Source organism: Onychostruthus taczanowskii, unplaced genomic scaffold (assembly GCF_017590055.1).
Source record: "Onychostruthus taczanowskii isolate IOZ18803 unplaced genomic scaffold, ASM1759005v1 scaffold18, whole genome shotgun sequence".
Taxonomy (NCBI): domain Eukaryota; kingdom Metazoa; phylum Chordata; class Aves; order Passeriformes; family Passeridae; genus Onychostruthus; species Onychostruthus taczanowskii.
This window is the reverse complement of record NW_024499017.1, coordinates 5,701,512-5,722,835: the sequence shown is the minus strand read 5'-3', so window position 1 is coordinate 5,722,835 and position 21,324 is coordinate 5,701,512. Positions and strand designations below refer to the sequence as shown.

At 46.0% G+C, this 21,324-nt stretch overlaps 1 protein-coding gene across 1 annotated transcript; it reads left to right on the top strand.

Moving 5' to 3' along the window:
* The first annotated feature begins 391 nt into the window (after positions 1 to 391).
* HSF4 (heat shock transcription factor 4) lies at positions 392 to 20,258 on the top strand. Its single transcript, XM_041400825.1, has 13 exons — positions 392 to 514; positions 4,017 to 4,125; positions 5,185 to 5,312; positions 6,155 to 6,279; positions 8,509 to 8,584; positions 9,996 to 10,060; positions 11,729 to 11,828; positions 12,510 to 12,634; positions 14,375 to 14,599; positions 15,855 to 15,960; positions 17,294 to 17,359; positions 18,894 to 18,981; positions 20,062 to 20,258. The coding sequence occupies exons 1-13, from the start codon at positions 392 to 394 to the stop codon at positions 20,256 to 20,258; spliced, it is 1,533 nt and encodes a 510-aa protein (XP_041256759.1).
* The last annotated feature ends 1,066 nt before the right edge of the window (positions 20,259 to 21,324 follow it).

Genomic DNA, 21,324 nt, shown 5'->3' with positions numbered 1-21,324 from the left:
TCGGGTGCCTTCAGAAACCTGTGATTTCTGTGCCTGGGTGGCCCCCAGCCTCTGGGCAGGTGGGTTTGCTCTGGTGCCTTGCCCAGCTCCCAGCATAAGGTGGGCAGCACGTGTTCCCTTTGCATGACGCTGCGCATTTATTCACAGCTCTGCGGGATCGGCTGCAGTGCACTTTCATTCTGTGTATTGTTCTCTGGGGCTGGTGATGCCATCCCATTGTGCTGAGTTTTTAAGAGTGTGAGCAGCACTGCTGATGTGACTCCCTGGCTGCCTACTTTCCACTGGCCTGGGATAAAATTGGGTGGCTCATTCTCTGTGGGACGCAGGCGCGTGCAGGGGAGCAGGCGCGCCCAGGGCAATGGGGTCAGTTTAGCTGGGACACTGCAAAGCTATGCAGGATTCACCCAGCTCTCTGGTGATGGATGGATACTCCAGCAATGTCCCAGCCTTCCTAACAAAACTCTGGACGCTGGTGGAAGACCCTGAAACCAACCATCTCATCTGCTGGAGCTCTGTAAGTGTAACAGGTGTTGGGTGTCACTAATGCCTGCAACAACAGGGAAAGCCAGATGTGAGACCCGAGAGCTGCATGGCACAGGAGCTGCCCTCTGCTTGGCAGGTGCTGCCCAGTTACTGGCAGAGTGCAAAAAACAGGATTTAAGTACAGACACTTTTGGATATACTTGGTATTATTTATCTGAAATAGCATAGCTTTTCTGTTTCGGAGGAGCAACTGTTTTGTGGGTGTTTTAATTATAATATTTGCACATTTCACTTTGAAACATTCTAAAAAGTGTCTAATGTTCTAATTCTAAGAATTCCGCATACTTTGAGAGAAATATTTTTCACCTTGCTTGAATCTGCAGCTCCCTAACATTTTCTAGGAAATGTGCAAAGCCCTTAAAAAGTTTCATTGCTGTTTGGTATTATCTCACGTGTGTTTCTTAGCAGCCTCTCACAAATGTCTAGGTGGAAGGCAGCAGATAAACAGCACTCAGTACTCAGACTCAAACCTATAATTTAAACAGATCTCAGACTGGCACCCTAAATCATTTTGGAAGAGCTTTACTTGATTTTTCAATGAGTCTGTGTGATAGTCATGGTGATGTGGCTGTATATTGTCTGTACAGATTTATAGGTATAGATTGCTTTTCTTTGGCTTCTTATTTGTCACAGAGGCATTAGTATACTAAGTGCAATCACAGAAATAAAATTATTTATCCCCTTTATACAACACTTTGATACCACATTGTGCTTTTGACCTATGACTTGCTGCAAGTAATGTGATTTGTTTTCAGCAGAAGTTACTAGATAAGCTGTGTGCATAAACTTGTTCTCCAAAATCAAGAATCTATAACACAAGCAAATTTAAAGGGTGGTGGTAAAAAAGTCTAAAGCGGCCTTTCTTATATGTACTTTGTGTCCAGTAGAGTTTTCATTTAAAACCTGAGACAGGATTGGAGCTGCATTGATATCTGTGACCATGGTTGTTTGATGCTGGTATTACATGGCCATACCTCTGAGAACCACCAAGTTTTAAATAAGGATTTTAAAGCTAGAAATTATTTTCTAACCTGTGTAAATAGTGCCCTCTCTGTTATACTTAGAACTCTGTTATTTTTGACTGATATTTTGACATGTTCTACTTTCCTGCAAACTAACATTGTCTGCAACTGCATCCTTGATGGTTTTGGTAAGGCTTTTAGGTGTCTCATTTCCCCCTTGTTGCAGGTATCCATGTTTCACATATTCTTCAGCATCTATACATTGGTGATGTTAGAGCTGAGAGATTGTGTGCATACCTACGATTTCTGGGTTTAAACAGTACTTCTAGAAAACAAGATCTATAAGGAGCTGTGAACTGTTTCTTAGCATAAAGAAGAGATGGAGAGGAGATGCAGTAATGGTTTGTATATACACCAAAGTCTGCTGTAAAGATCAAAGGAAAAGTCTGCTCTCTGTGTCTGTGGTAGATTGGGCAAGAAGTAATTAAATTCATTTTTAAAATGGAAGTGCAGTAAGGGAGAACTGGCAAATTCCTGGACTAGCACTTGTCAGAGCACAACATGTCTGTCCTGGTAGTTCTGTCAAAAGCAGTAGAGATAAGCATCTGCCACGATTGTTGTGCTGCAGAGTCAGTTTTGCTTTGGGCAGAGAAGACTTCCAGAGTTTCCCTGAGTTTGTGCTCCCTTGGTGTAAAACAGCCAAGGCAGAACTGTGTGTGGGAACAAACTGGCATGGTGAGCACACAGTAACCCCAAAGTCTCTTGTGTCTGTGAGAGCCCTTCTGAGTGTGCCAGCTTTTGAGAGCATTGTGGCCCTGAATTCAAAGGAATGGTCTCTCATGAGAGGCCATAAGGACTTGTTGAGGTATACAAAACTCATGCTTCTCATTTTCCATCAGTGGGTCCAGCCTGGGACACACAGCTGTATGGCAGAGTAAGGGGGCTGAAGCACAAGGGAAGCAGAATAAACCAGCTGGGTCCCCAGGGCAGTGTCTGCAGTGTTGGGAAACCCTGATCCCTGCTGTCCTGTCTGCAAACTCTCAAAGACAGGATAATTCCAACATGCAAGTGGTCAGTGAATCTCTTAAATGCTTGATCAGCCTTTGCTTCTGCTGCATAGGGTAAGGAATGATGGGGAAGTCCCCAAAAATGGTCCAAGAGCACTGTTGAGGCACAGTCATGTTCAGTGTTTGCAGTAGTAAGCAAGGAGCAAGAAGTGCAGCTGACCCAAAGTCCCGTGTTAGTGGGTGTTAATTGTTAGAGCTCAGAGGCAACTGGCACCATGTGGTGATGGAATTGCAGTGTAGGGCAGCAGGGTGTGCCAGCTGGCTGGTTTCTGAGGCCATGGGCAGGCTGCAGGCACACACCAGCCCCTCTTTAGTCACTGAGCTATCTCATGGCCCTGATTCACTCCCTGTTTCAGAGATTTCCAGACTTCCCTGAGCGCACCATGGCAGCTACAGACCTCCTGATGGTGTGAGGTGGGACTCACACCACTGGTACCCTCCTACTGCACACAGAGCCCGAGGACTCTTACAAAACACTGTCCTGTGCCACAAACCAGCCCCTGTGGAATGCCCACCCAGGCTGACACCTCTGCTGGTAGTAGCACTGAACACAGCAGGAGGATGACTCTGGTGTGCTGGTCTCAGACCCCTCCCTGCCAACACGGTGCAGGCTTTGCTGTCTTTAGCTCTTGCCCCTTCAAACTCAGCTACAGCTGAGGCAAGTCCCTAATATCTGCTGATGTCATTGCACTGATGTAGCTGTTAGCAGGTAGAAGGCCAGGCAGGGAAAGCACATGGCCTGCAGTGCATCTTCTCTGCCAGCAATCCCAGGCAGATTGCCTTGTTTGGCAGTCATGGATCTTTGCAATGCAACCCCAGAAACAGAAGATTTATCTGATTAACATGTGTGTTGCTAGCTTGGGCTGCAAAGCGTGACTGTCAACATTTTATGGTTGCCCTTGTGGCTGTTTACTATTAAAAATAATCAATAAAATATGCGTAGAGCTTCTGGGCAAGTGTGGTGTCTACAGAGATGATTTGCTTCTTGCCTTGCTGTGTTTCTTGTGCCATGTCTCCTCCAGGCAGTGCTCCCTCCAGGACTGCTGTGCTCTGGAGCAGATGGACTGGGGTTAGATCTGAACAAGTAGGTTATAATGGCAATTCCCACTTTCAGGGCCTTCTTAAGACTTAAGTCTTTCTGTGAAGTCCATGGGGATGATCACAAACTACCTACCAGCTATTTGGGCACAAAAGTCGGTGGTTTCTTTCTCACATCCAAGACTCTCAACTAAGCAGTGACAAAAAGCAGAAAAGGATCAAACCTGCAGCCACAGAGGCCTGACTGTACCAGAACTGAAAGGAGCACATCTGTCATTGAGGGCTGTTGTCACACTTAGCTTCAAGGTGGCAATTCAGAGAACAAGACTTCCCCTGCTGTAGGACTCCTCCTGGACCTCTCATGGTCAGGGATGCTCCCCTGACTTTGTCCTTCTCTCCTTTGCAGAATGGCACCAGCTTCCATGTGTTTGACCAAGGCCGCTTTGCCAAAGAGGTGCTGCCCAAGTATTTCAAGCACAACAACATGGCCAGCTTCGTCCGGCAGCTGAACATGTGTGAGTGCAGCTCACAGGCATGTGGGCCCCACAGATATGGGGGGACAGGAGCCATGGGAGAGAATTGTGCAGAGGAGAGTTTGGGGTCTCATGTATATGCCACTTGTTGTGGCATTATTGCTTTTGCCAAAGAGGTTCTGCCTCTCAGATCCCAGAGTAGCGATCTCCTTGTGTTTACCTTAAATTCCAGCATGGAATTTCTGTTAGATTGCATTTCAGGATGTGGGCTAAGAACCAGGCGTTCTGCTTCTCTTGCATCAATTTGATGACCTATTATTATTAATTTTCCATTTTATTCTATATGGAGTTTTATCCAGCCACCAACTGTGACACCTCCCCCAGAATGTGCTGCTCTTGTGGGTCCTGTGCCCTGAGCTTATCCCTTTCACCAGCCGTATCACTGAACTAGTAACAGACAGTACTTCTCCCTGCAAACCTTGCCTTGCTGGTCAGACATTTTTACCCCTTAAAGGAGGTGTAATTTAAATTTGGTGTAATTTTCAGCCATTTCCACAATATGTCTGTTGTAATAGCTGTTTGGGTAATTAAGTTCCTTAGTCATGTTTTAACTTTGCTATTTCACTCTAAAGTAGCATTTTTGTAAATTTTAGGCCAGTTCTTAAATACAGCTTAGAAACTCTTAAGGACTTCAGAGAAGTACTCAAAGGAGATTTCCAAATGTACACGTGACCCTTTTTTCCAGAAGTGGCACCTGTTGATGGTCTGTGCCTTTGAAAAACCTTTCCCTGAATCCCTGCTGCTTGCAAATTGAGACAGGAATTCCCTAACAGCTGGCATTTCTGCTCCTGGCAGACCAATGTGCCCATGATGGAAAGGCTTTCATGACATAGGCTGCAGCAGGGGTGGCCAGTGGGGTACACAGGGCTCTCCCTTGCCCCGGGTTTTCTGGTGGTTATGCCCCAAAAGCACATCCAGGGATAAGTGCTAGCAGCTCAAAAAGTGTGGAGAGTGATTAGAAATGTCCTCAAGAGTGATGAGGGTGGGAGCTGGAGGGAGTACTGGCTCCTGTTGCCCATCAGCCGTGTCCTCTCTGTGCAGATGGCTTCAGGAAGGTGGTGAACATCGAGCAGGGGGGTCTGGTGAAGCCTGAGAGGGATGACACTGAGTTCCAGCACCTCTGCTTCCTCCAGGGCCATGAGCACCTCCTGGAGCACATCAAGAGGAAGGTGAGGGCACTGTGTGGGAGTGGGGAACAGGCACCTGCCAGATCCTGCTCAGCATAACTCCAGCATCACCCTGGTCTTGTTCCTGTCCTCCCCACACACATGTGCACCTAGGCTGCAGGTTCTTGGTTTGCAGGGCTTTGTCTATGTTTTTCTGCTCTGTTGCGGTCTATCACAAGATGTTTGTGTAGTGCTGCAGGGCCAGGCTTGCTTTCCACCCCTCTGCCTTTGAATTGTTACTGCTTTCCTAGAGAAATACGGCATAAGTCCTGCAGGGTCTTCAACAGCCATCTCTTTTTCTTATACAAGAAACAACCTACTCCTGCCCTCTGTTTTCTGTCTTTTAACCTATTATTAATACCCCCAAAGTGTTGTTCTCTTACTGAATTAGCATAGTAACTTCTGAAAAGGGACTTGAATAAAAGCCTTTTGGAAATCCAAGTGTAGTGTGTCAATTTGAAACATTTCATCAGACTCATCCCTGTAAAACATGAGGCTTGATTGGGTATCTCTGTAGTTAAAGTAGAAAGATTAAATCAGTCTAGATCAATTCCTCACTGATACTCAAAATACCTTTGTTTTCCCCCAAGCTGATTTGAAATAGGTCCCCACTCTGACAGGGAATGTAATTCTGCCAGCAGACCCTGTGTATGAGTAGATTTGTCCTGCACTTTGCTCTGTTTATCTCTTGCAGTAGTACCCCATGGATAGTTCAGACTTTGGCACGTGGCCTGTCCTGGTGTTTCAGCTGGTGACAGTCCTGCACCTGAGCCACCACAATGACTGTCTCTGTCCATGGCCCTTCTTGCACAGGTAAAATCGACCTTTGATTTCTTTCACCTCAGGTGTCAGTAGTGAAAAGTGAGGAGACCAAGATGCGCCAGGAGGACCTCAGCAGGTTGCTATACGAGGTACAGATACTGAGGAGTCAGCAGGAGAACATGGAGTGTCAAGTGCAGGACATGAAGCAGTGAGTTGAATCCTACTCAGGCTGCTTCCTATGGGCATTTGCTTCTCTGGAGTGGGGAAGGGTTGAAAGGAGGAGCCTTGTACACTTCCCTCCTCAGGGAGCACGTGGAGCCAGGGACTGACCAGAGATCTGTTGAGACATGTAGGATTTCTATGCACATCTGATCTACAAAATGTGAATTAATGCTCAGCCTCTCTGTCTTGTTTGTTTTCCCTTCACAGATGAGGAAAGCACAGAGAAGGTCACACAGGAAATATGTGCATAACCTGGGGACTTAGATAACTATTGCCTCCAGATGGAAGTGGTGATAAAGATGTAACTCTCACACATACAAGAGTCCTTGAAAGAAATGTGGTGGAGTCCACTCCAGCTATTAAGAAATTACTTTTCTGCTATCATTCACCTCCAAAATTTATGACTGGCCTAAAAAATATAGTATGTTATAATGTGTAACATAAGAACTTCTGTATAATTTAGTCCATGGACTCATCTCCCTGAGACTGTGTCATCTGACATGGCCAGAATTGTTGGATAAGAGCAAACCAAGCTGATGCAATGCTTCCTGCATGTGGCTGCCTCCAGCTGTCTGAGACTCTGGGATTTTCTGACTCAGACATGGTCACTAAAAGATGAGGAAGTGGATATGGTTTTATAAATCATGTACTTGGAGGGGTTTTTATTTGCCTCCAGAATTTTAATCTTTACAGAGAGCTTTGTTTAAAAAAGCACTTGAATAATCAAATAGACCCAAACCCTTTCTTTTGTAATGAGAGCTGATATTCATACACCACCAGATGACACTGTCATTCTGGGCCTTAAGAGTAACACTGCATACTGGGAAACTTCATTTCAGACCAGCACCTTACGTGCAATGGATGCCTATTTTTATCCTGCACCAATTTTTAATGACTCCCACACTTAGCACTTCCGTGAGTTTGCACTGTTAAATCCAGATACAGCAGCAATGAGTTTCTGGGCTTGCATTTGATTTAATTTTTAAGGAGTTTCAGTATTAGTGATTTGGCATTGATTTTAATCTAGTCTTCATTTTGATTTGCTTGCTCCTTCCCTCCATCTGGCAAAATTGCATTCAACTGATGAAAATAATGTGATTTTTATAAACTAAGACAGAGGAGAAATCCCAAGCTGATTCCATGTTAAGAAATTTACACTGGTGAAGAACAATTAGGACATAACTCCAGTACAAGCTGTCAGACTAAGGAATGCTGCTTTGCTGAAGATCCTGTCAGGACCAGTACAGAAAGCTCACTGCAGAGATTCTTGCTATACAAGCTGTTCTACTGTGCTCTTCAGATCTCTAGACCTTACCTTCCCAGTTCTAGCATCCATCCACACTAGAAACACTAAAAAGCAAAAGGATTTATCAGTTTCACCTGTATGATAGGTTTTGCTGGCCTGACAGTTTAGGTACGTCCATATTCTGTAGAGATAAATTGGCTGGCAAAACCTTTAGCAGCATGGACTTGGCTGGCATCCAGACTTGAAGGCAGCACAGTAAATAAACTCTGCCTCTCTCCATCCCACCTAGGGGCTGACTGTTAGAGGACGCCTGTAAGCTCCCCTCTGTGCTGCTTCATTTACAGACAGAAAATACATTTTCTTTATGCAAGCTGGACACAGGTCTGTGCTGGGTTAAATCAGTGGCTCCCACTAATAACATCATTACAGTCCTCCTAGTTCAAGGCTCTGAGATGCAGGAGCATCTTTTTTTCTGCTCCAGTCACTACCAAACGTGCATTTGAACCACCACTTGTATGAGTTTTAAGCAGGTAGAATACACAGGGTCTCGGTTCATAGTCTTGTCTTTGGGAACACTGGTGCAGTTGTGGAGAGGTTGGGCTTTCTGGGCTGCCGTGGAAGGACAGTCTGGGTGATCCAAATCACTCACAGTCACAAATCAGGCCTTGCTGAAATTCTGAGTTTGGCCCAAATGTTCCACAAAAACATGTGTCCTCTTGTTACCTTCCCCTATGAATGTTGGCTTCTCTTTATGTTTTTCCTCCATGCTTTGGTCCATAGTTCTCTTGAGGTCAAGGAAGAAAAAGGAAGGAAATTGTGTGAGCTTGTTTTGGACACTGAAAAGAGTCAAACACTGCAAGAGCCTGGAAGTGAGACAGACTTTGCACAGTTGAATCTGCTGTGCATCATAGCAGCACCATGGGCTGTTGATGTTTCTGTTCTCATGGAAAATGTCTGTTTCACTTTCAGGCAAAATGAAGTTCTTTGGCGGGAAGTTGTTTCTCTGCGGCAGAACCACTCACAGCAACAGAAAGTCATCAACAAGGTAGTTACCATATAAACTCCAAACTTGCTTGTGCTGTCTGGTCTATATCCTCCTCTGATTTTTTTTCTTGTCCCATAATTTCCACACTGTGATACCACAGTGTAATTATTTTCCCTTTCTTTTAAGTTGTGTGATGCTTTTTATGTGTCCTATAGAAACAGGTCATTAACAAAGCACAGACCCTTAAGCAAAAGATTTTAATTTCTGTCAGTCCTTTCTTTGATGTTAGAAACCACTTTTCTGTTGAAATCCTGGGCGGGAGAGCACAACTGTCACTAATTGCCCTGTGTTGGCTGTGTTCTGGTTGTACCAATGCCTTTGGGCTTCCCAAATCTTCCTCTTCCATTTGTTCACGAGAGGAATCCCACTGCTGCCAGCACTTGTGGGAAGCTGCAGGTGCAGAATTTGCCACCCATTGCCCCACTGGGGGAATGTAACAGCCACTGTTACATTTTCTAGCATTACTGGTATAGTTGAGGAATTACTGTACAACCTTTTAGGCTGCAGAACCATCTCCTTTAAAATCTAGCATGACCAGTATAGAAAAGGCCTCTCCAGTGATTCCTGGATGGTGCTGACATGACTGGGCACGTCACACATCCCAGTCCCCACGTTCTGACCCTCACGTGGCATCATGGAGTCACAGGACAGGACAGAAATGCACGAGGCTATCAAGCCTTCCTCCAGCTCTGAGGCTGGACTAGCCACATGCTTCTTTGTAGAGGCTTTTATGCAACACTATTTTGTTATATTGAGCAATGAGTAAGAGCCAGCTGTGATATATAATAATAATGCTCTCTTTGTTTGGAGGTCAAAGCAGAGCATTAAGTTCAAGCTGACCTGGGAATATGTTGCTAAGTGATTCCTCTCCAAAGCTACTCTCCATCCTTTTTAGTGTCCTGTTATATCAGCACTGACATTCACACAACTGAAAAACTCAACTGAAAGAGCTCAGACCTCCATCCAGGCTCTCCATAGGGAGTTGCCTCTCTCACTTGCAAAGTCTTTGCCAGACTTTATAGCACCTCTTCTAAATGTCTCTGAAAACTTTAATGGATCCAGGCCTAACTCCGGGCCTAGGAATGTTTGCATGTGCACTTCTCAGGTCTGTTAGGACCAGCTGAAGTTCTTCATGCATGAAGAGAGAAAGTGCTGAGCACATGCACCCAGGAACCCTTGCACAAAGCAGGCACATGGCTGTGTCCCTTGAAAACAGGCAGGCTGTTTTGAGTTCTTGAACATCTCATTTCTGCTTCAGGCTCCAATGTCTCATGCAATTTGGCTCTTATATTCTATGGCTGTTTTGGGGTGCTGTTGGGAGGGAGGAATGTGTGAGACAAGAATGGCTGCGAGAGCAGGGAGTGCTGAATCACTCTGCTGATTAACACCGGATTTTGATCTCTCCTGACAGCTGATTCAGTTTCTGTTTGGCCAGCTCCAATCAAGCCCCAGCAGCACTGGGATAAAGAGGAAGCTGTAAGTCCCCGTGTGTGGTGCACACGCTCACGGGTGCATAATGCTGCCCCCTCAGTAAAAGCACAAACTCAGCTCGCCCAGGCGGGCGGTCACCGGACCAGGGCTCCATGGTGATGGGAGCTGAATGGGCTGAAGTGCAGAGTCAGACCTGCTGACAGGCCCCATTCACTGCTCTGTAGAGAAGCACCGTGTCAGCTCGTGACCTTTATTTGGGGAACACAGCACGCAGAGGGACATGGGAGTGCTAACTAGAGGGAGGCCAAAGGGCAGGACCCCAGTGCTGCTCCTACAGGTTCCAGTTTTGCCACTTGGCAGCAGTAGGAGCAGGGCTGGGCCCAGCCAGCCCACAGACATCTTTAGTTTGACCCACAGTCACTGAATGTGGTGTGTATCCATCACTGGCTTGGTGGTGTTAACCTGCAGGCCTTACAAAGAGGAAGGTGAGGAAAAATTTTAGCTGAGAGGTATCTTTAGATAGGCTCTTAAAGGCAAGTGAATAGAATGACTTGAGTTAGGAAGCTTAGTGCCTTTCAGGAGAGCAGCTATGCCTTTCTTGCCCTGGGGTGCTTGTGATTTAAAGAAGGGGAAGAGACTATTGAGTGGAATTTGCTAAGAACAGGGACCTGCCTTCAGTTCCCACCTTTATTGCCTTGTGGCCTTTGACAACTTAGAAACTTCTCCATGCTGAGGAGAAAGAAGCCAGACCTCCCACGAGCAGCTCAAAGGAGTCAATTTTCATTAAGCCAGTGTCCTTGTTCTTGACTGACTCCTCTTGTGAGGATTGTAAAGGCAGCACAGCATTGAATGAAGGAGCCCATAATCTGTACAAGCCAGCAGGGTATGTGCATCTCTGCCTACCCCCTCTGCTGAGCCTCTTGGAAGAGCTAAACACTGCAGACAGCAAAGAAAAGGGCTCAAGGGAAGAATAGCAGCTGCTGAGGTTCATGACTGGGGAAATTTTCCTCCAGTAGAGTGGGCAAGCAGAAAAGTGAGATGCCAGATCTAACCTCTAATTTTCATGGTCAGGGCTGTCTCCTCCCTGTAAAAGCTTTGCCTCCCAAGAAATGTCTTAGGCCATTGCTTTTTTGTAAAAAGCCAAATAATTAGTGAGAAACTGTGCTGAAAAGGGCAGAAGAGCACAGAACTACCTGCACAGCAACTGTATTGACCCCCTTATAATGGGGGATTACACTTCACACAACCAGCTGCAATTTGCAAGGTAATTTGAGTTCCTGCTTCCTTGGAAACACAAAGGTCTGTCTTCCAGAAACCTCAGCTCTTCTGTCTATATCTGCATCCTTCGTGTTTTATCTTTCATGTTTGTGTTTTCCTGCCTCTTCTAAAGGGCTGCAGGAAAGGATGGTGTGCAGCCTGGAGCTACTTGGTGCAGAGCAGAGTGCTGCCTGGGGGCTCTGGGTAGGTTTGGGCAGCGTGGGCAGGTCTGCATCCTTCCCCTCTCTGTTTGGGTAATGCTCTTTTTTGACGGTGACCTCCTCCAAAACTGTTGTTGGCCTTCCTTGCCCATAACACCAGGCAAGAAAGACTCTTACAGCTGAGGAGAACCAGAGTAGACAGGGGAGAAGAGCTCTTGGCTCAGGGATGTTTTGTGTGTGAGCAGCCAGGAGCCAGTCAGTACATGCTGGAAGACAAAACTGTTTCTCTTCACAGACCTCTGATGCTTGACAACGGGATCTCGGCTGCACCGGTGCCCAAGTTCAGCCGGCACCTGTCCCCAGACCCCCTCCATGACCCCTATTTCATACAGTCGGTGCGTTCCGCCTCTGGCCTCTCTGGGATGGCTTTGGCTGGGGGGAGTGTTTGCAGCAATAATAGAGATTATGGAGAGATTTGGCAAGATTTTGGCAGTGAAGAAGAAATGAAGTTTGCTAAGCTGAATGACATTTAAAACTCCTTCAGCTCCGCAGTTTTATGGATGCCTTCATGAGGGAGGCCATGGGCTTTGTGGGGAAAGGCAGACCCTGCACACTGAACTCTCCATGTTGGTTCTCCAGCCTGGTTCACCTTGAGGGAGTAAAAGTGGGATTTTTGTACCCTCTGAGGGATCCCCACCATCAGCAGAGCAGGCACCAGACACTTCTGTCATGCAGTTAAAATATGTAAGCTGGCCTGGGAGGCTCATACAGCCCTATTGGGCTGTGTTGGATCTTTCCCTCCAGAGGAAGCTGAGCAGTCTAGGCAAAATGTCAGACATGGTAAAACCTCTTGGTTGCTGACACTTCACAGGGTTCATTTCACACCTGTACCTCTGTGCGGTTGGAGGAAAAGTGAGAGGAAATTATAATGTTGCATAGTAGGTGAAATCTTTCTTGGTTTCCATAAAGGGGGGACTCAAAATCACAGTGAATAAACCCTAACCATCTCAGATAGGGCCTTGGACCTGTGTTGGGGTCAGAAGGATAAATGTATACGACTTTTGCTTTCTTCTTAGCCATCGACAGAGCCTCCCTCTTGCATAAACAGCCCTGCAATTGCTGGAGGACCCATCATATCTGATGTTACTGAAGCATCACCATCCAACATCATGAATATGCAATCCCCTCCTGAAAATGACAGGTAAACATGTTTGTAATTAAAAATAGGGAGAGTTGGGCATAAACATGCTTATGCAACTCTTCTCAAGAGTTTTTTGGGGCTGTAATTCTACCAAAGTTTCTGTCTGATTTGCAAATCTCTATAGAGATATGGGATGGAATACATTTTTCCAGTTTGCAAAGTGGGTCAGATTTTCAGAATTAGAGGGGGGTAATAACAGCATAACTTTCAAAACAAAATCCTGAGTTTCATGCTGAGAACTTGCACTCCCCACTTGGAGAAATATTCCATGTTTCTTTAGTCCCAAGACAGGGACTGTCTGAGACTTAATTAAATAATAAGATACTGACACTTGTATGAGAGAGAGAAGGAGGGTTTCCTTTTGGCTTTGGCAAAGAAGAAGCAATCAAATTGTACATCTAACAGCTAATGAGAACAGAAAGGTTGCATCACAACAGCTTCCGATGTTTGACAACTTTTCTGTGAAAAGGCCCCAGTAACTTAAGAACTGAATGCAGAGGTATTTTAATGCTTATCTCTTCCTGCCACAGACATGCAGTGTATTTAGGGCTAGCAGCAGAATAGCTAAAGCTATGTCAGTGGAAAGTAAGTAGACAGATGAATCATGGAAAGAGTTTCTCAGGCACAGAGGCAAGGCAGTTATACTCTAGAAATTGCCTGTAAATCTGTTGCATAATTGAAACCATAGCCATAAAATTAACTAGAAGCATGTAAAGAGCTTTAGATTAAAAAAAAAAAAAAAACAACAACAACAAAAAAATAAACCTGGAAGCCATTTCTAAAACAGAAAATCTTTAATATAACCTTTAAGTTAAGTTGCTTATTTCTACTAATTACTGAGTGCCATCTGGTGGCTTCTGATCTGTTCTGTGTCTGCATGACTTTAGCATCTGAGCCAGCCATGGCCCCAGTCAGGTCAGGTGTGGTACCTCCTAATTCAGCTGTGCTTCTGGTGGGAATTTGGGCCCCACGAGATGAGAAGATCACCTGAAAGGAATGTTGAGGAAAGCTCTGTAGGGTCACAAACCGTCCCTGTTATCTCCGTGCCTTTGCTGCTTTGGCTCCAGCTGTGCAGGTTCACAGGGAGCTCTAATGTCTCCTACAAGTAACACAGAGGTTTTTACACACAAAATGCTTCAAAACAAAACTTCATTGTCATTTTTCCATCTGGAAATAATGTGGGGTGCCCTTCCCATTGGAAAAGGCAAACCTCTGCCTCCAACCAAGCAAAACACCTGACTATGACTGTCAGATCTTGACAGCAGGGCCACAGGATCCTGACCTGTGTCATTGGGATATCTAGAGTGCTTGCTGATTCAATCCTAACTCCTGCATGGGATGGTCTTACTGATCCCATTGTTATCTCTAAGGTGGAGACTTTTCTTTTTCAGGGGAATCTCTTTAGCCCAGTGTCCCTTTAATGTGTCCCTAACACTCACCCAAGAAATGATCAGTGCATAGAAATTTATTTTCCATATTTGCAAAACAATTGAATGGGGCAAATTCATTCTAGCTGTGACTGATGAAGTGACTGCAGATATTCCAGCTGAGCATGTTTCTGGAGCTTGCTGAAAAGAAAGAGAGGCTGCTGCCTTCTTTTGCCCATCTGAGGAAATGGAAAGACCTTCTGCGGCAGTTTGGTGGGAAGTGGGAGCAAGGCCTTGTGCTCCTGCCCTTCCCAGTAGCACGAGGCCTTTGCAGAGCAGCTGTGTGTGGTGCTCAGCCTTGTCTCTGCCGCAGGGAGAAGTGCCTCATGCTGATCAAGGAAGAGCCAGTGAGCCCCGGGGTGAAAGGCAGCGCGGAGCCCGAGGTGCCCCTGCCCGGCTGCCGGGCCTGCTCCGAGCCCCCGGTGCTGCCCGTGGCCATGGTCCAGTCTGTCCTGGAGGGCAAAGGCAGCTGTGGTGCAGCCCCACCAGGGACCTCCCAGGCACCCGAGAGGAGAGGCAGGAGGGCCCTGCTGGACAGGTGAGGCAAGCAGGGAGAGCTGCGGCCCTGCCTGTCATGGCCCTCTCCTCCCCTGCCCAGGTGGGGAGGGAGGGTCACTGCAAGCACCAAGTGCAGCCTGAGGAGCTCCATCCTCTACCTGTGGCACCTGCAGAGGACCCCTGAATCCCAGGGGACAGTTCACAGAGGTAGGAGGCATGAGGATCACTTGCTTGAAGGAGCCGGCAGAGGAAGAGCTGTCAGAGAATGTGCAGAACTGTGGGAGCAGGAAGAGGCTTTTTGCATTGAGAGGGATTTGCCCAAGGTCCGAGTGAAAGCTGGAGCCCAGAGCAGCATCTGTGTCTGCACTGCATCTGCAGGCCTGCACTGCACTGTGCCACAGCCCTGCCCAGGGGACTGGCACTGGGACATCAGGCTCAGCCCCAGGGTGATCCCAGTGCCACTTCTGGGGCTGTGCTCTGAGACTGAAATCCCAACAGCAGCCGTGTCATGGGGGAGTGTCCAGCAGAAGGAAAGCATGGTGCAGCTGGGTGGATGATGGGGAACTTCACTGCAGCTCATTCTTGATAGCAATTGCAGCAGTGTAAGGAGGGGAACCCAAAACACTCAATAGGGTTATCAGAAAAGCTTCCATTTTCCTTTAAATTGTTACAGAGAATCAAAGTCCTCCCTCTGAACCCACTGGATGCTTAAAAACATACTACTAGAAGAAAAATAATCCCTTTTTTAAAGACCTGATTTTAAGAGAAAATTTTTATAACTTTTGGGGGGTTTAATCACAGCAGGGCCTCACTGTTGCTCATTTAGTTGAATGTCTCTAGTAAATGCAGCCTGCAGGGTAAATGCCTGCAGCTAAAAGTCACTCATTTAAAAAGCATTAATTAACAGTAATTCAGGCATCTCCGACAAAGGAGAGTGGCAATGCAGCCTGTTCTGGTTCCAAGTGCATTTCTAAAAGGGTTTCTTCTAAGGGAAAGCTTTAATTTTCCCAGTGTTGAGGAGATGTGCACAGACTATCCATCCCCAAAGCACGTGTCACCCAGCAGAGGGATTGTCTCGTTTGTTTTACCATCTGCCCAGTCCCTGTGTACTCTGCTGAGCTGTACTCTGGGATTAAACCAAGTTTTATGGCATAAACCCAGGCTGACAGCAGGCTCTTGGTTTTCAAAATTAGATTTAAACATGAACATCCTTTTGGAAAGCTGCTCAGTCCTGCTTTCTGTAGGTACCTCTGCAAGTTTCCTTTGTGGCAATGTTTCCCCTTGTGTTTTCTCAGAACAGACATTTCAGACCCGTTGGAGGGCACCGACTGGAGCCTGGAGGGGCTGCAGCTGCTGCTGAGGAGCCAGCAGTACAGCCTGGAGCCTGCCAGCCTCTTGGATGTGAGTGTTCTGGGAAGGCTGCATCAAACAGAGCTGTGAAGTTCACAGAGGTTCCTTTGGGCTGTGATTCAGGTCATGCTGCTTGTTCTCGTGTGGCATTTTGTCTGCCACATGCAGCTTGTGGAGTCACAGCTCTGTTTTGACCTGCTCATAAGATTTCAGCTTTAAATTGTGCTTTTTTTCTTTTTAATATGCATATTTGGACTTCTAGGGGCACAAAGCAGTGCATTTGGTAAAGAAATAGACATGAGACCTGACACATTTATGTAAAATTTGTTTAATATGACTCTCTAGCTAGTTTAATAATTTCTTTATTGGGGTTAATTTATTTTCTGCATATTCTACGTCTTAGATATTCCTGGATTGTGTTTAGCTTTTCCTACCTTCCCCTCTTCCTCATATTCTGGGAAATGTAGCCAATGTAAAATCCTCTCTATTGAATCCTGAGCTATTATCAGTCTCAGTTCTTAGATCATCTTTCTTTAGAAAACTGATGGTGGCTTTTTCTTAAGCAGACATGCAGAAGGTTTGTTTATTTCTTTGTTGTACGTATAGTTGGTATACGAAAGGTTTTTGCCAACAATCAAATAACTCTGTATGTTAGAAAAAAATCTATGTGTCAAATATATGGCCCCTTGAGGAGGTGTTTCAGGTAAAGGCAGCTTGTAAGCTTGCATGGATAAACAGAGTGAAAAGTAATTTTAAAAAAAATCAATCTTATTCTCTTCAAGCAGTTCCCAAGTGTCTGTGGTTTATTCTGACTTTCCAGAGAGCTTTTCTAATGGTTGCTCTATCACTGACTGTTGGTTTCTGTTTCTTGTTTCTCATTAGGAAGTGTTTTCCTGTTACTGACACACTTCTCTCTCTGTGCAACTGTCACAAGAGTGAGAATGAATCACAAAATTGGCCTCAGATCAACAGATCCTTTTCCCAAATTGCTCAGACTTGTCAAGAAATTGCCACCAAAACCCTGATGCAACAGTAACATGTCCTCTGCAACTAAACTCTGGAATGCTTTTAGAAGTTATTTGAATCTGGGAGTGTCCTAGGACTCAAGAGCAGCAGAAAGGGGCTTTGATTTGTGTGTGAGCTGCCCTGGTTAGTGACAGGACAGTGGCATGGGGTGTCTGTGCTGTCCCTCCCCTGGCAGGCAGCAGGCTCCTGGCTCAGCACAAGTGCCCCAGCCCAGCCCAGCTGTGCCTCCAGTCAGCACAGGAGCCTTTGTGTGCAGCTCCAGTTAGTGCAGGGCTCACCCTCCAGCAGGCAGGGCAGGGCATGGGAATCTCAAACCATTTCACCTTTCACAGCCCTAACTGTGTTTTTGTCCCAACAGGTCTTTAATCCCAATTTATCTCTGAGTGAATGGAATTTGACTGAAGTGGAAGCCAGTCTGCCCCCGGTAAGAGCTGTGTGTTTCTGAGCTATGAAAACAGCAATCACAGGACCCCAGAATGGCTGAGGTGGAATGACCTTAATGTTCATCCTGTTCCAAAGCCCCTGCCCACTGCAGGGACACCTCCCCTAGATCTATTTGCCTAAATAATAATGGAACTATGAAGCAGAGCTTGTGCATAACTGAGGAAGTTATTTCATGACCCGAGGGGAGAGTGAGCTAAAGCACAGCATGTAGGCATCTCCTGGGGGCAGCATGGGAGTGTTGTATTATACTCTTGACCTGTTTTTCCCACTCAGCCAGGCTTTGTCTGGAGACAAGCTTTGACTGTTGGTGTCCTAGAGGCTTTAACTGCAACTGGCTGCTCTAAACTTTCTCTTAGTGAGAATGTCACGTCCTACTAATACCATAGATTTATAAAGTGTCTTTGTGCTAGAGATCTTTATAAAATATGCCTTTGCAAAGTGCAGCCATCCCTGTATGTTTCAGGAGCAGTAAAATACCATGCAACTACAACAGAAGTTCCTGCATGCCCGTGCATGAAGAAGCATGGAGAAATTGTTGGGCAGTATTTCTTTGGAATTGATACTTACACAGACATTTCTGCAGTGCAGAAAGAGCAGGTTTAATAAACAGTGAAGGAAACTGTAGACTCACAGAAGGATTAAGGTTGGAAGTGTATTGTATGGCTGGGCTCCTTTTCCTGTATGAGAGAGTGAATTTTCAGAGCCCTTGTGACAACCAAGTTGAATGAAAGCTTGGATGGTTCTGACAGATATCTCTACAAGATGCTCAAGTAGTGAAATGCAAAAGGTCTCTAAGCCTTCTGCATGGTATCAACATCCTTTTTAGGTTTTGATAATTTTGAATTTTCTAGGTAATTCCACTTCCTGAGTGTTAGGAAGAAGAGTGTCTAGGAAATAGTTAATATTAATTAGCAAGTCTTGGAAGCAAGGGCTATTACCTTTTAAAAAGAATTACAATAAAAGGCCAGGAAAGGGGGCTGCAATGTTCAATAGTTCAGTCCTTGAGCCCACTAAATTTCCCAGGAGCTCTTGCTTGTCCTACAGAAAGTCATGAGCATGGAGAAGTGTGGAAGCAATACGTGCAGGAGCTCTGTGCCTAGAGCACTGTGTAAGCAAAAACCAGTTTCAATTTAAAGACAGTCATAGGAAAATGGAAAGAAAATCTCTTTCCTCTTTGTACTGGCTGCAGAGGACTGTGGGTTTGCTTTGTATGGCAGCCACAGTGACAGCAGCCTGGCCCCTCATGTGACATGAGCTTCACACAGTATTAGCCAGTGCTGAAAAGGGGATTGCACCTCCCACAGCCGTGTCCTTGGGGCAGATCTGCCCTGAGCACTGGTGTGGCTGTTCTAGTGAGGTGGGGACAGGCTGGGCAGGGAGGATGGCTTGTGTTCTTGTGTTCCTGTGGGTGTTGTGCAGTGGGGTGAAGCACCGGCGCTCAGACATGGCCTAGTTCTAACAAGCTCCCCTGTCTTTGTATAATTGTACATTGTAGTTTATATTTTTGCATCAAGATGCAGCGACTCACGGTGGATCTGGAGAAGAGTGCAACTGAGCTGCCCCCAAAAGTGTTCAACCCACCATTCAACACCACCTGCCCAGGTAGGAGCAGCAGCAGCTCTGTGGACCTGGCAGTAGGATGTAGTTCAGGCAGCCAGACAGGATGTCCAGCACGGACAGTTTGCCATTTGAGGGAGCAAACCACATCTGTCATTTTACTTTCATGATTGTCAGCCAGCAATGTTTCCACAGCAGTGGCTGAGCCAGTTCTTGAGCAGTGGGAAAAGGGTGGGGGATAAACTGAGGTGTAAATGGAATTGAACTGGTTTTGCACTGGGTCCCCATCATGTCTGACAGTGTTTCCACAGTTTTCTCTGCCTGTTCAATGTGGTGATCTCAGTGGGAAGGGTGGTAAGAGCTGGTACAGTGTTGGGGTTCCTCTGGTTCCTGCTGCAGAGGAGGTGCCCCAGCAGCTGCTGGCAGCCAGAGGCACAGGCTGTGTGTCCCTTTCTCCAGACCTTTTAGCAGACCTCAAGGGAACAGTCCAGCTGATCCACTTGCTGACTCTGATAAAGTGTGTTATTGACCTTAGATATGAATCCAGGAGTGTTGCCCTGGCTGTGGAATCGTGATGTATGTTCATGTGTGTTCAGCTGGGATAGACCTGAAAGAAAAGCTCTTGTGAGCCCCAGTTTGGTGCTGTAGCCACCTGAACCTGCCCCAGTTTTGATTCATTGTGTGTCATTCAAGGACTTGCAGCCTCAGCCTGTTTCACCAGCACCTCAAAGGCATTAAAAGCCCAGGTACACTGAAGAGAGTCCTTGAGCATCCCCTGTTTGCAAACCCTTTCTACAAAGAGGGAAAAAGACACATCTTGAGTGAAGGAGAAGAGCAGTTGCTCTCATCCTCTTCTCAGTGTCTCCAAAATTCAGTCATCCCTCTTTCACTTGTGAGGCATCTCAGCTTTCAAGCAGCACCCACCTGGTGACCTGCAGAGACTCCCCTTGATTTTAATGGGCTATTGAATGAGTCCAAGTTCTACCCAGGTACTTCCAAGCAATTTTGCTGGAGTGAGGCTCCTCAGTTGCTGCTGCAGTTGGGATTTGTCACTTTTCAGTTCTACATATGTGAAACTAGGCAACCTGCCTTCCAGAAGCTCAATTTTCTGCTGTCTGTTCCTAGGGAAAGATGTCATCCTTGAAAGTGCCCAGCAGTTCCTCCTCGACCGTCAGTCCATCTTTGGGAACGACCTCATCAGCTTGCCTGAAAATTCATCACTTTATGTTCCCTCTGAAAACACAGCTTCCTACGTGTCCTCTGTGGGTGTCCAAGGGGATATCCCTCTAAACCTGAGTTCTTCCACGGACAACAGCCAGTGATTTAGCTCCCAAGAAACAAAACCTCCCTCCCACCCATCCAAGCATCCACAGGTTTGAATGTGAAGAAACAAAACTGACTCAGAAACCTGCAAGAGAGTTTCTTTTTGTGCCCTTTTCTTTTATTTTTTTTTTAGTAGGTGGAAATGGTCAGTAGCTCTTGCATTACCCTCCCTGCACCTGGATTTCAGTGTTTTTTAAAACAAAATACTACTTCTGGTGCTTGCTCCGAGGGGGAGTGAGAACTTGCCAGGATTTGTTTTTCCTTAAAAATGCTTTAGAAATTTCAAATCTTTTAATAAAATTTAAGTGAAGAGTAGCTTGAAAGTCCATCTGAGGCTTCCTAAAATAGTGATCCTGACTAGTGCCTGCAACAGCAAACTGTTAGATTTTACTGGGGCAGCACAGATTAGCTAAGATGCCTGACCCTTGTTGATGCTGGTAATTGAATGGAAAATAGTTCTACATGCCAGTCCAATGCTCTAAAAAGATTTTTTAAACCATTTTCTGGGTTTTATGGGATGCACCTGTTCCTCCTAGGGTGAGTAGGAAAAAGATCTCTTGGGGTGTGTAGAAGCTTGTTTTCTGAGTGACCCCACCAAGAATGTGCCTCTGGCTCTTAGGGGAGCTACAGATCATCACAGGCCACAAAACATCCCATGGTGAGTTGAGAGTTTTGTTGTTTGGGATTTGTTTTGCCCCAAATTTATTTTCTCTTACATATAGGCAGGGCACTCCATACTTAGAAAAGGGATAGACTTTTCTGCACACACAATTTTCCATGTGCAGAGAGGGCTGAGGGAGTGCACTCTGGGTTTTGGTGCTGGCTAAGTATTTCATGTCCAGTTCAATGGGTTTTTTTCCCTTGGCTTTGACCTGTTCTATTTCCCCTGAAGATGTGCCTGTTGGTTTATTGATGTGTAAGATTGATCAAACAGTTTAATTTATTGGATCCCTTTTTTAGATGGACTCTCAGCTGCTCAGTGTAGAAGAGAGGCAGAATGGTTAGTCCACCATGTCCCACAAACTTTTCTTCTGTCCTTTGTGCATCTGAGACCAGCCTCAAAGG

Excerpts from the sequence above, each read along its gene's own strand:
- HSF4 (XM_041400825.1), top strand. The coding sequence starts at position 392 with ATGCAGGATTCACCCAGCTCTCTGGTGATGGATGGATACTCCAGCAAT. Across the intron at positions 6,280-8,508 it reads CAAGTGCAGGACATGAAGCA|GCAAAATGAAGTTCTTTGGC; the intron begins GTGAGTTGAATC and ends TTTCACTTTCAG. Across the intron at positions 11,829-12,509 it reads ACCCCTATTTCATACAGTCG|CCATCGACAGAGCCTCCCTC; the intron begins GTGCGTTCCGCC and ends CTTTCTTCTTAG.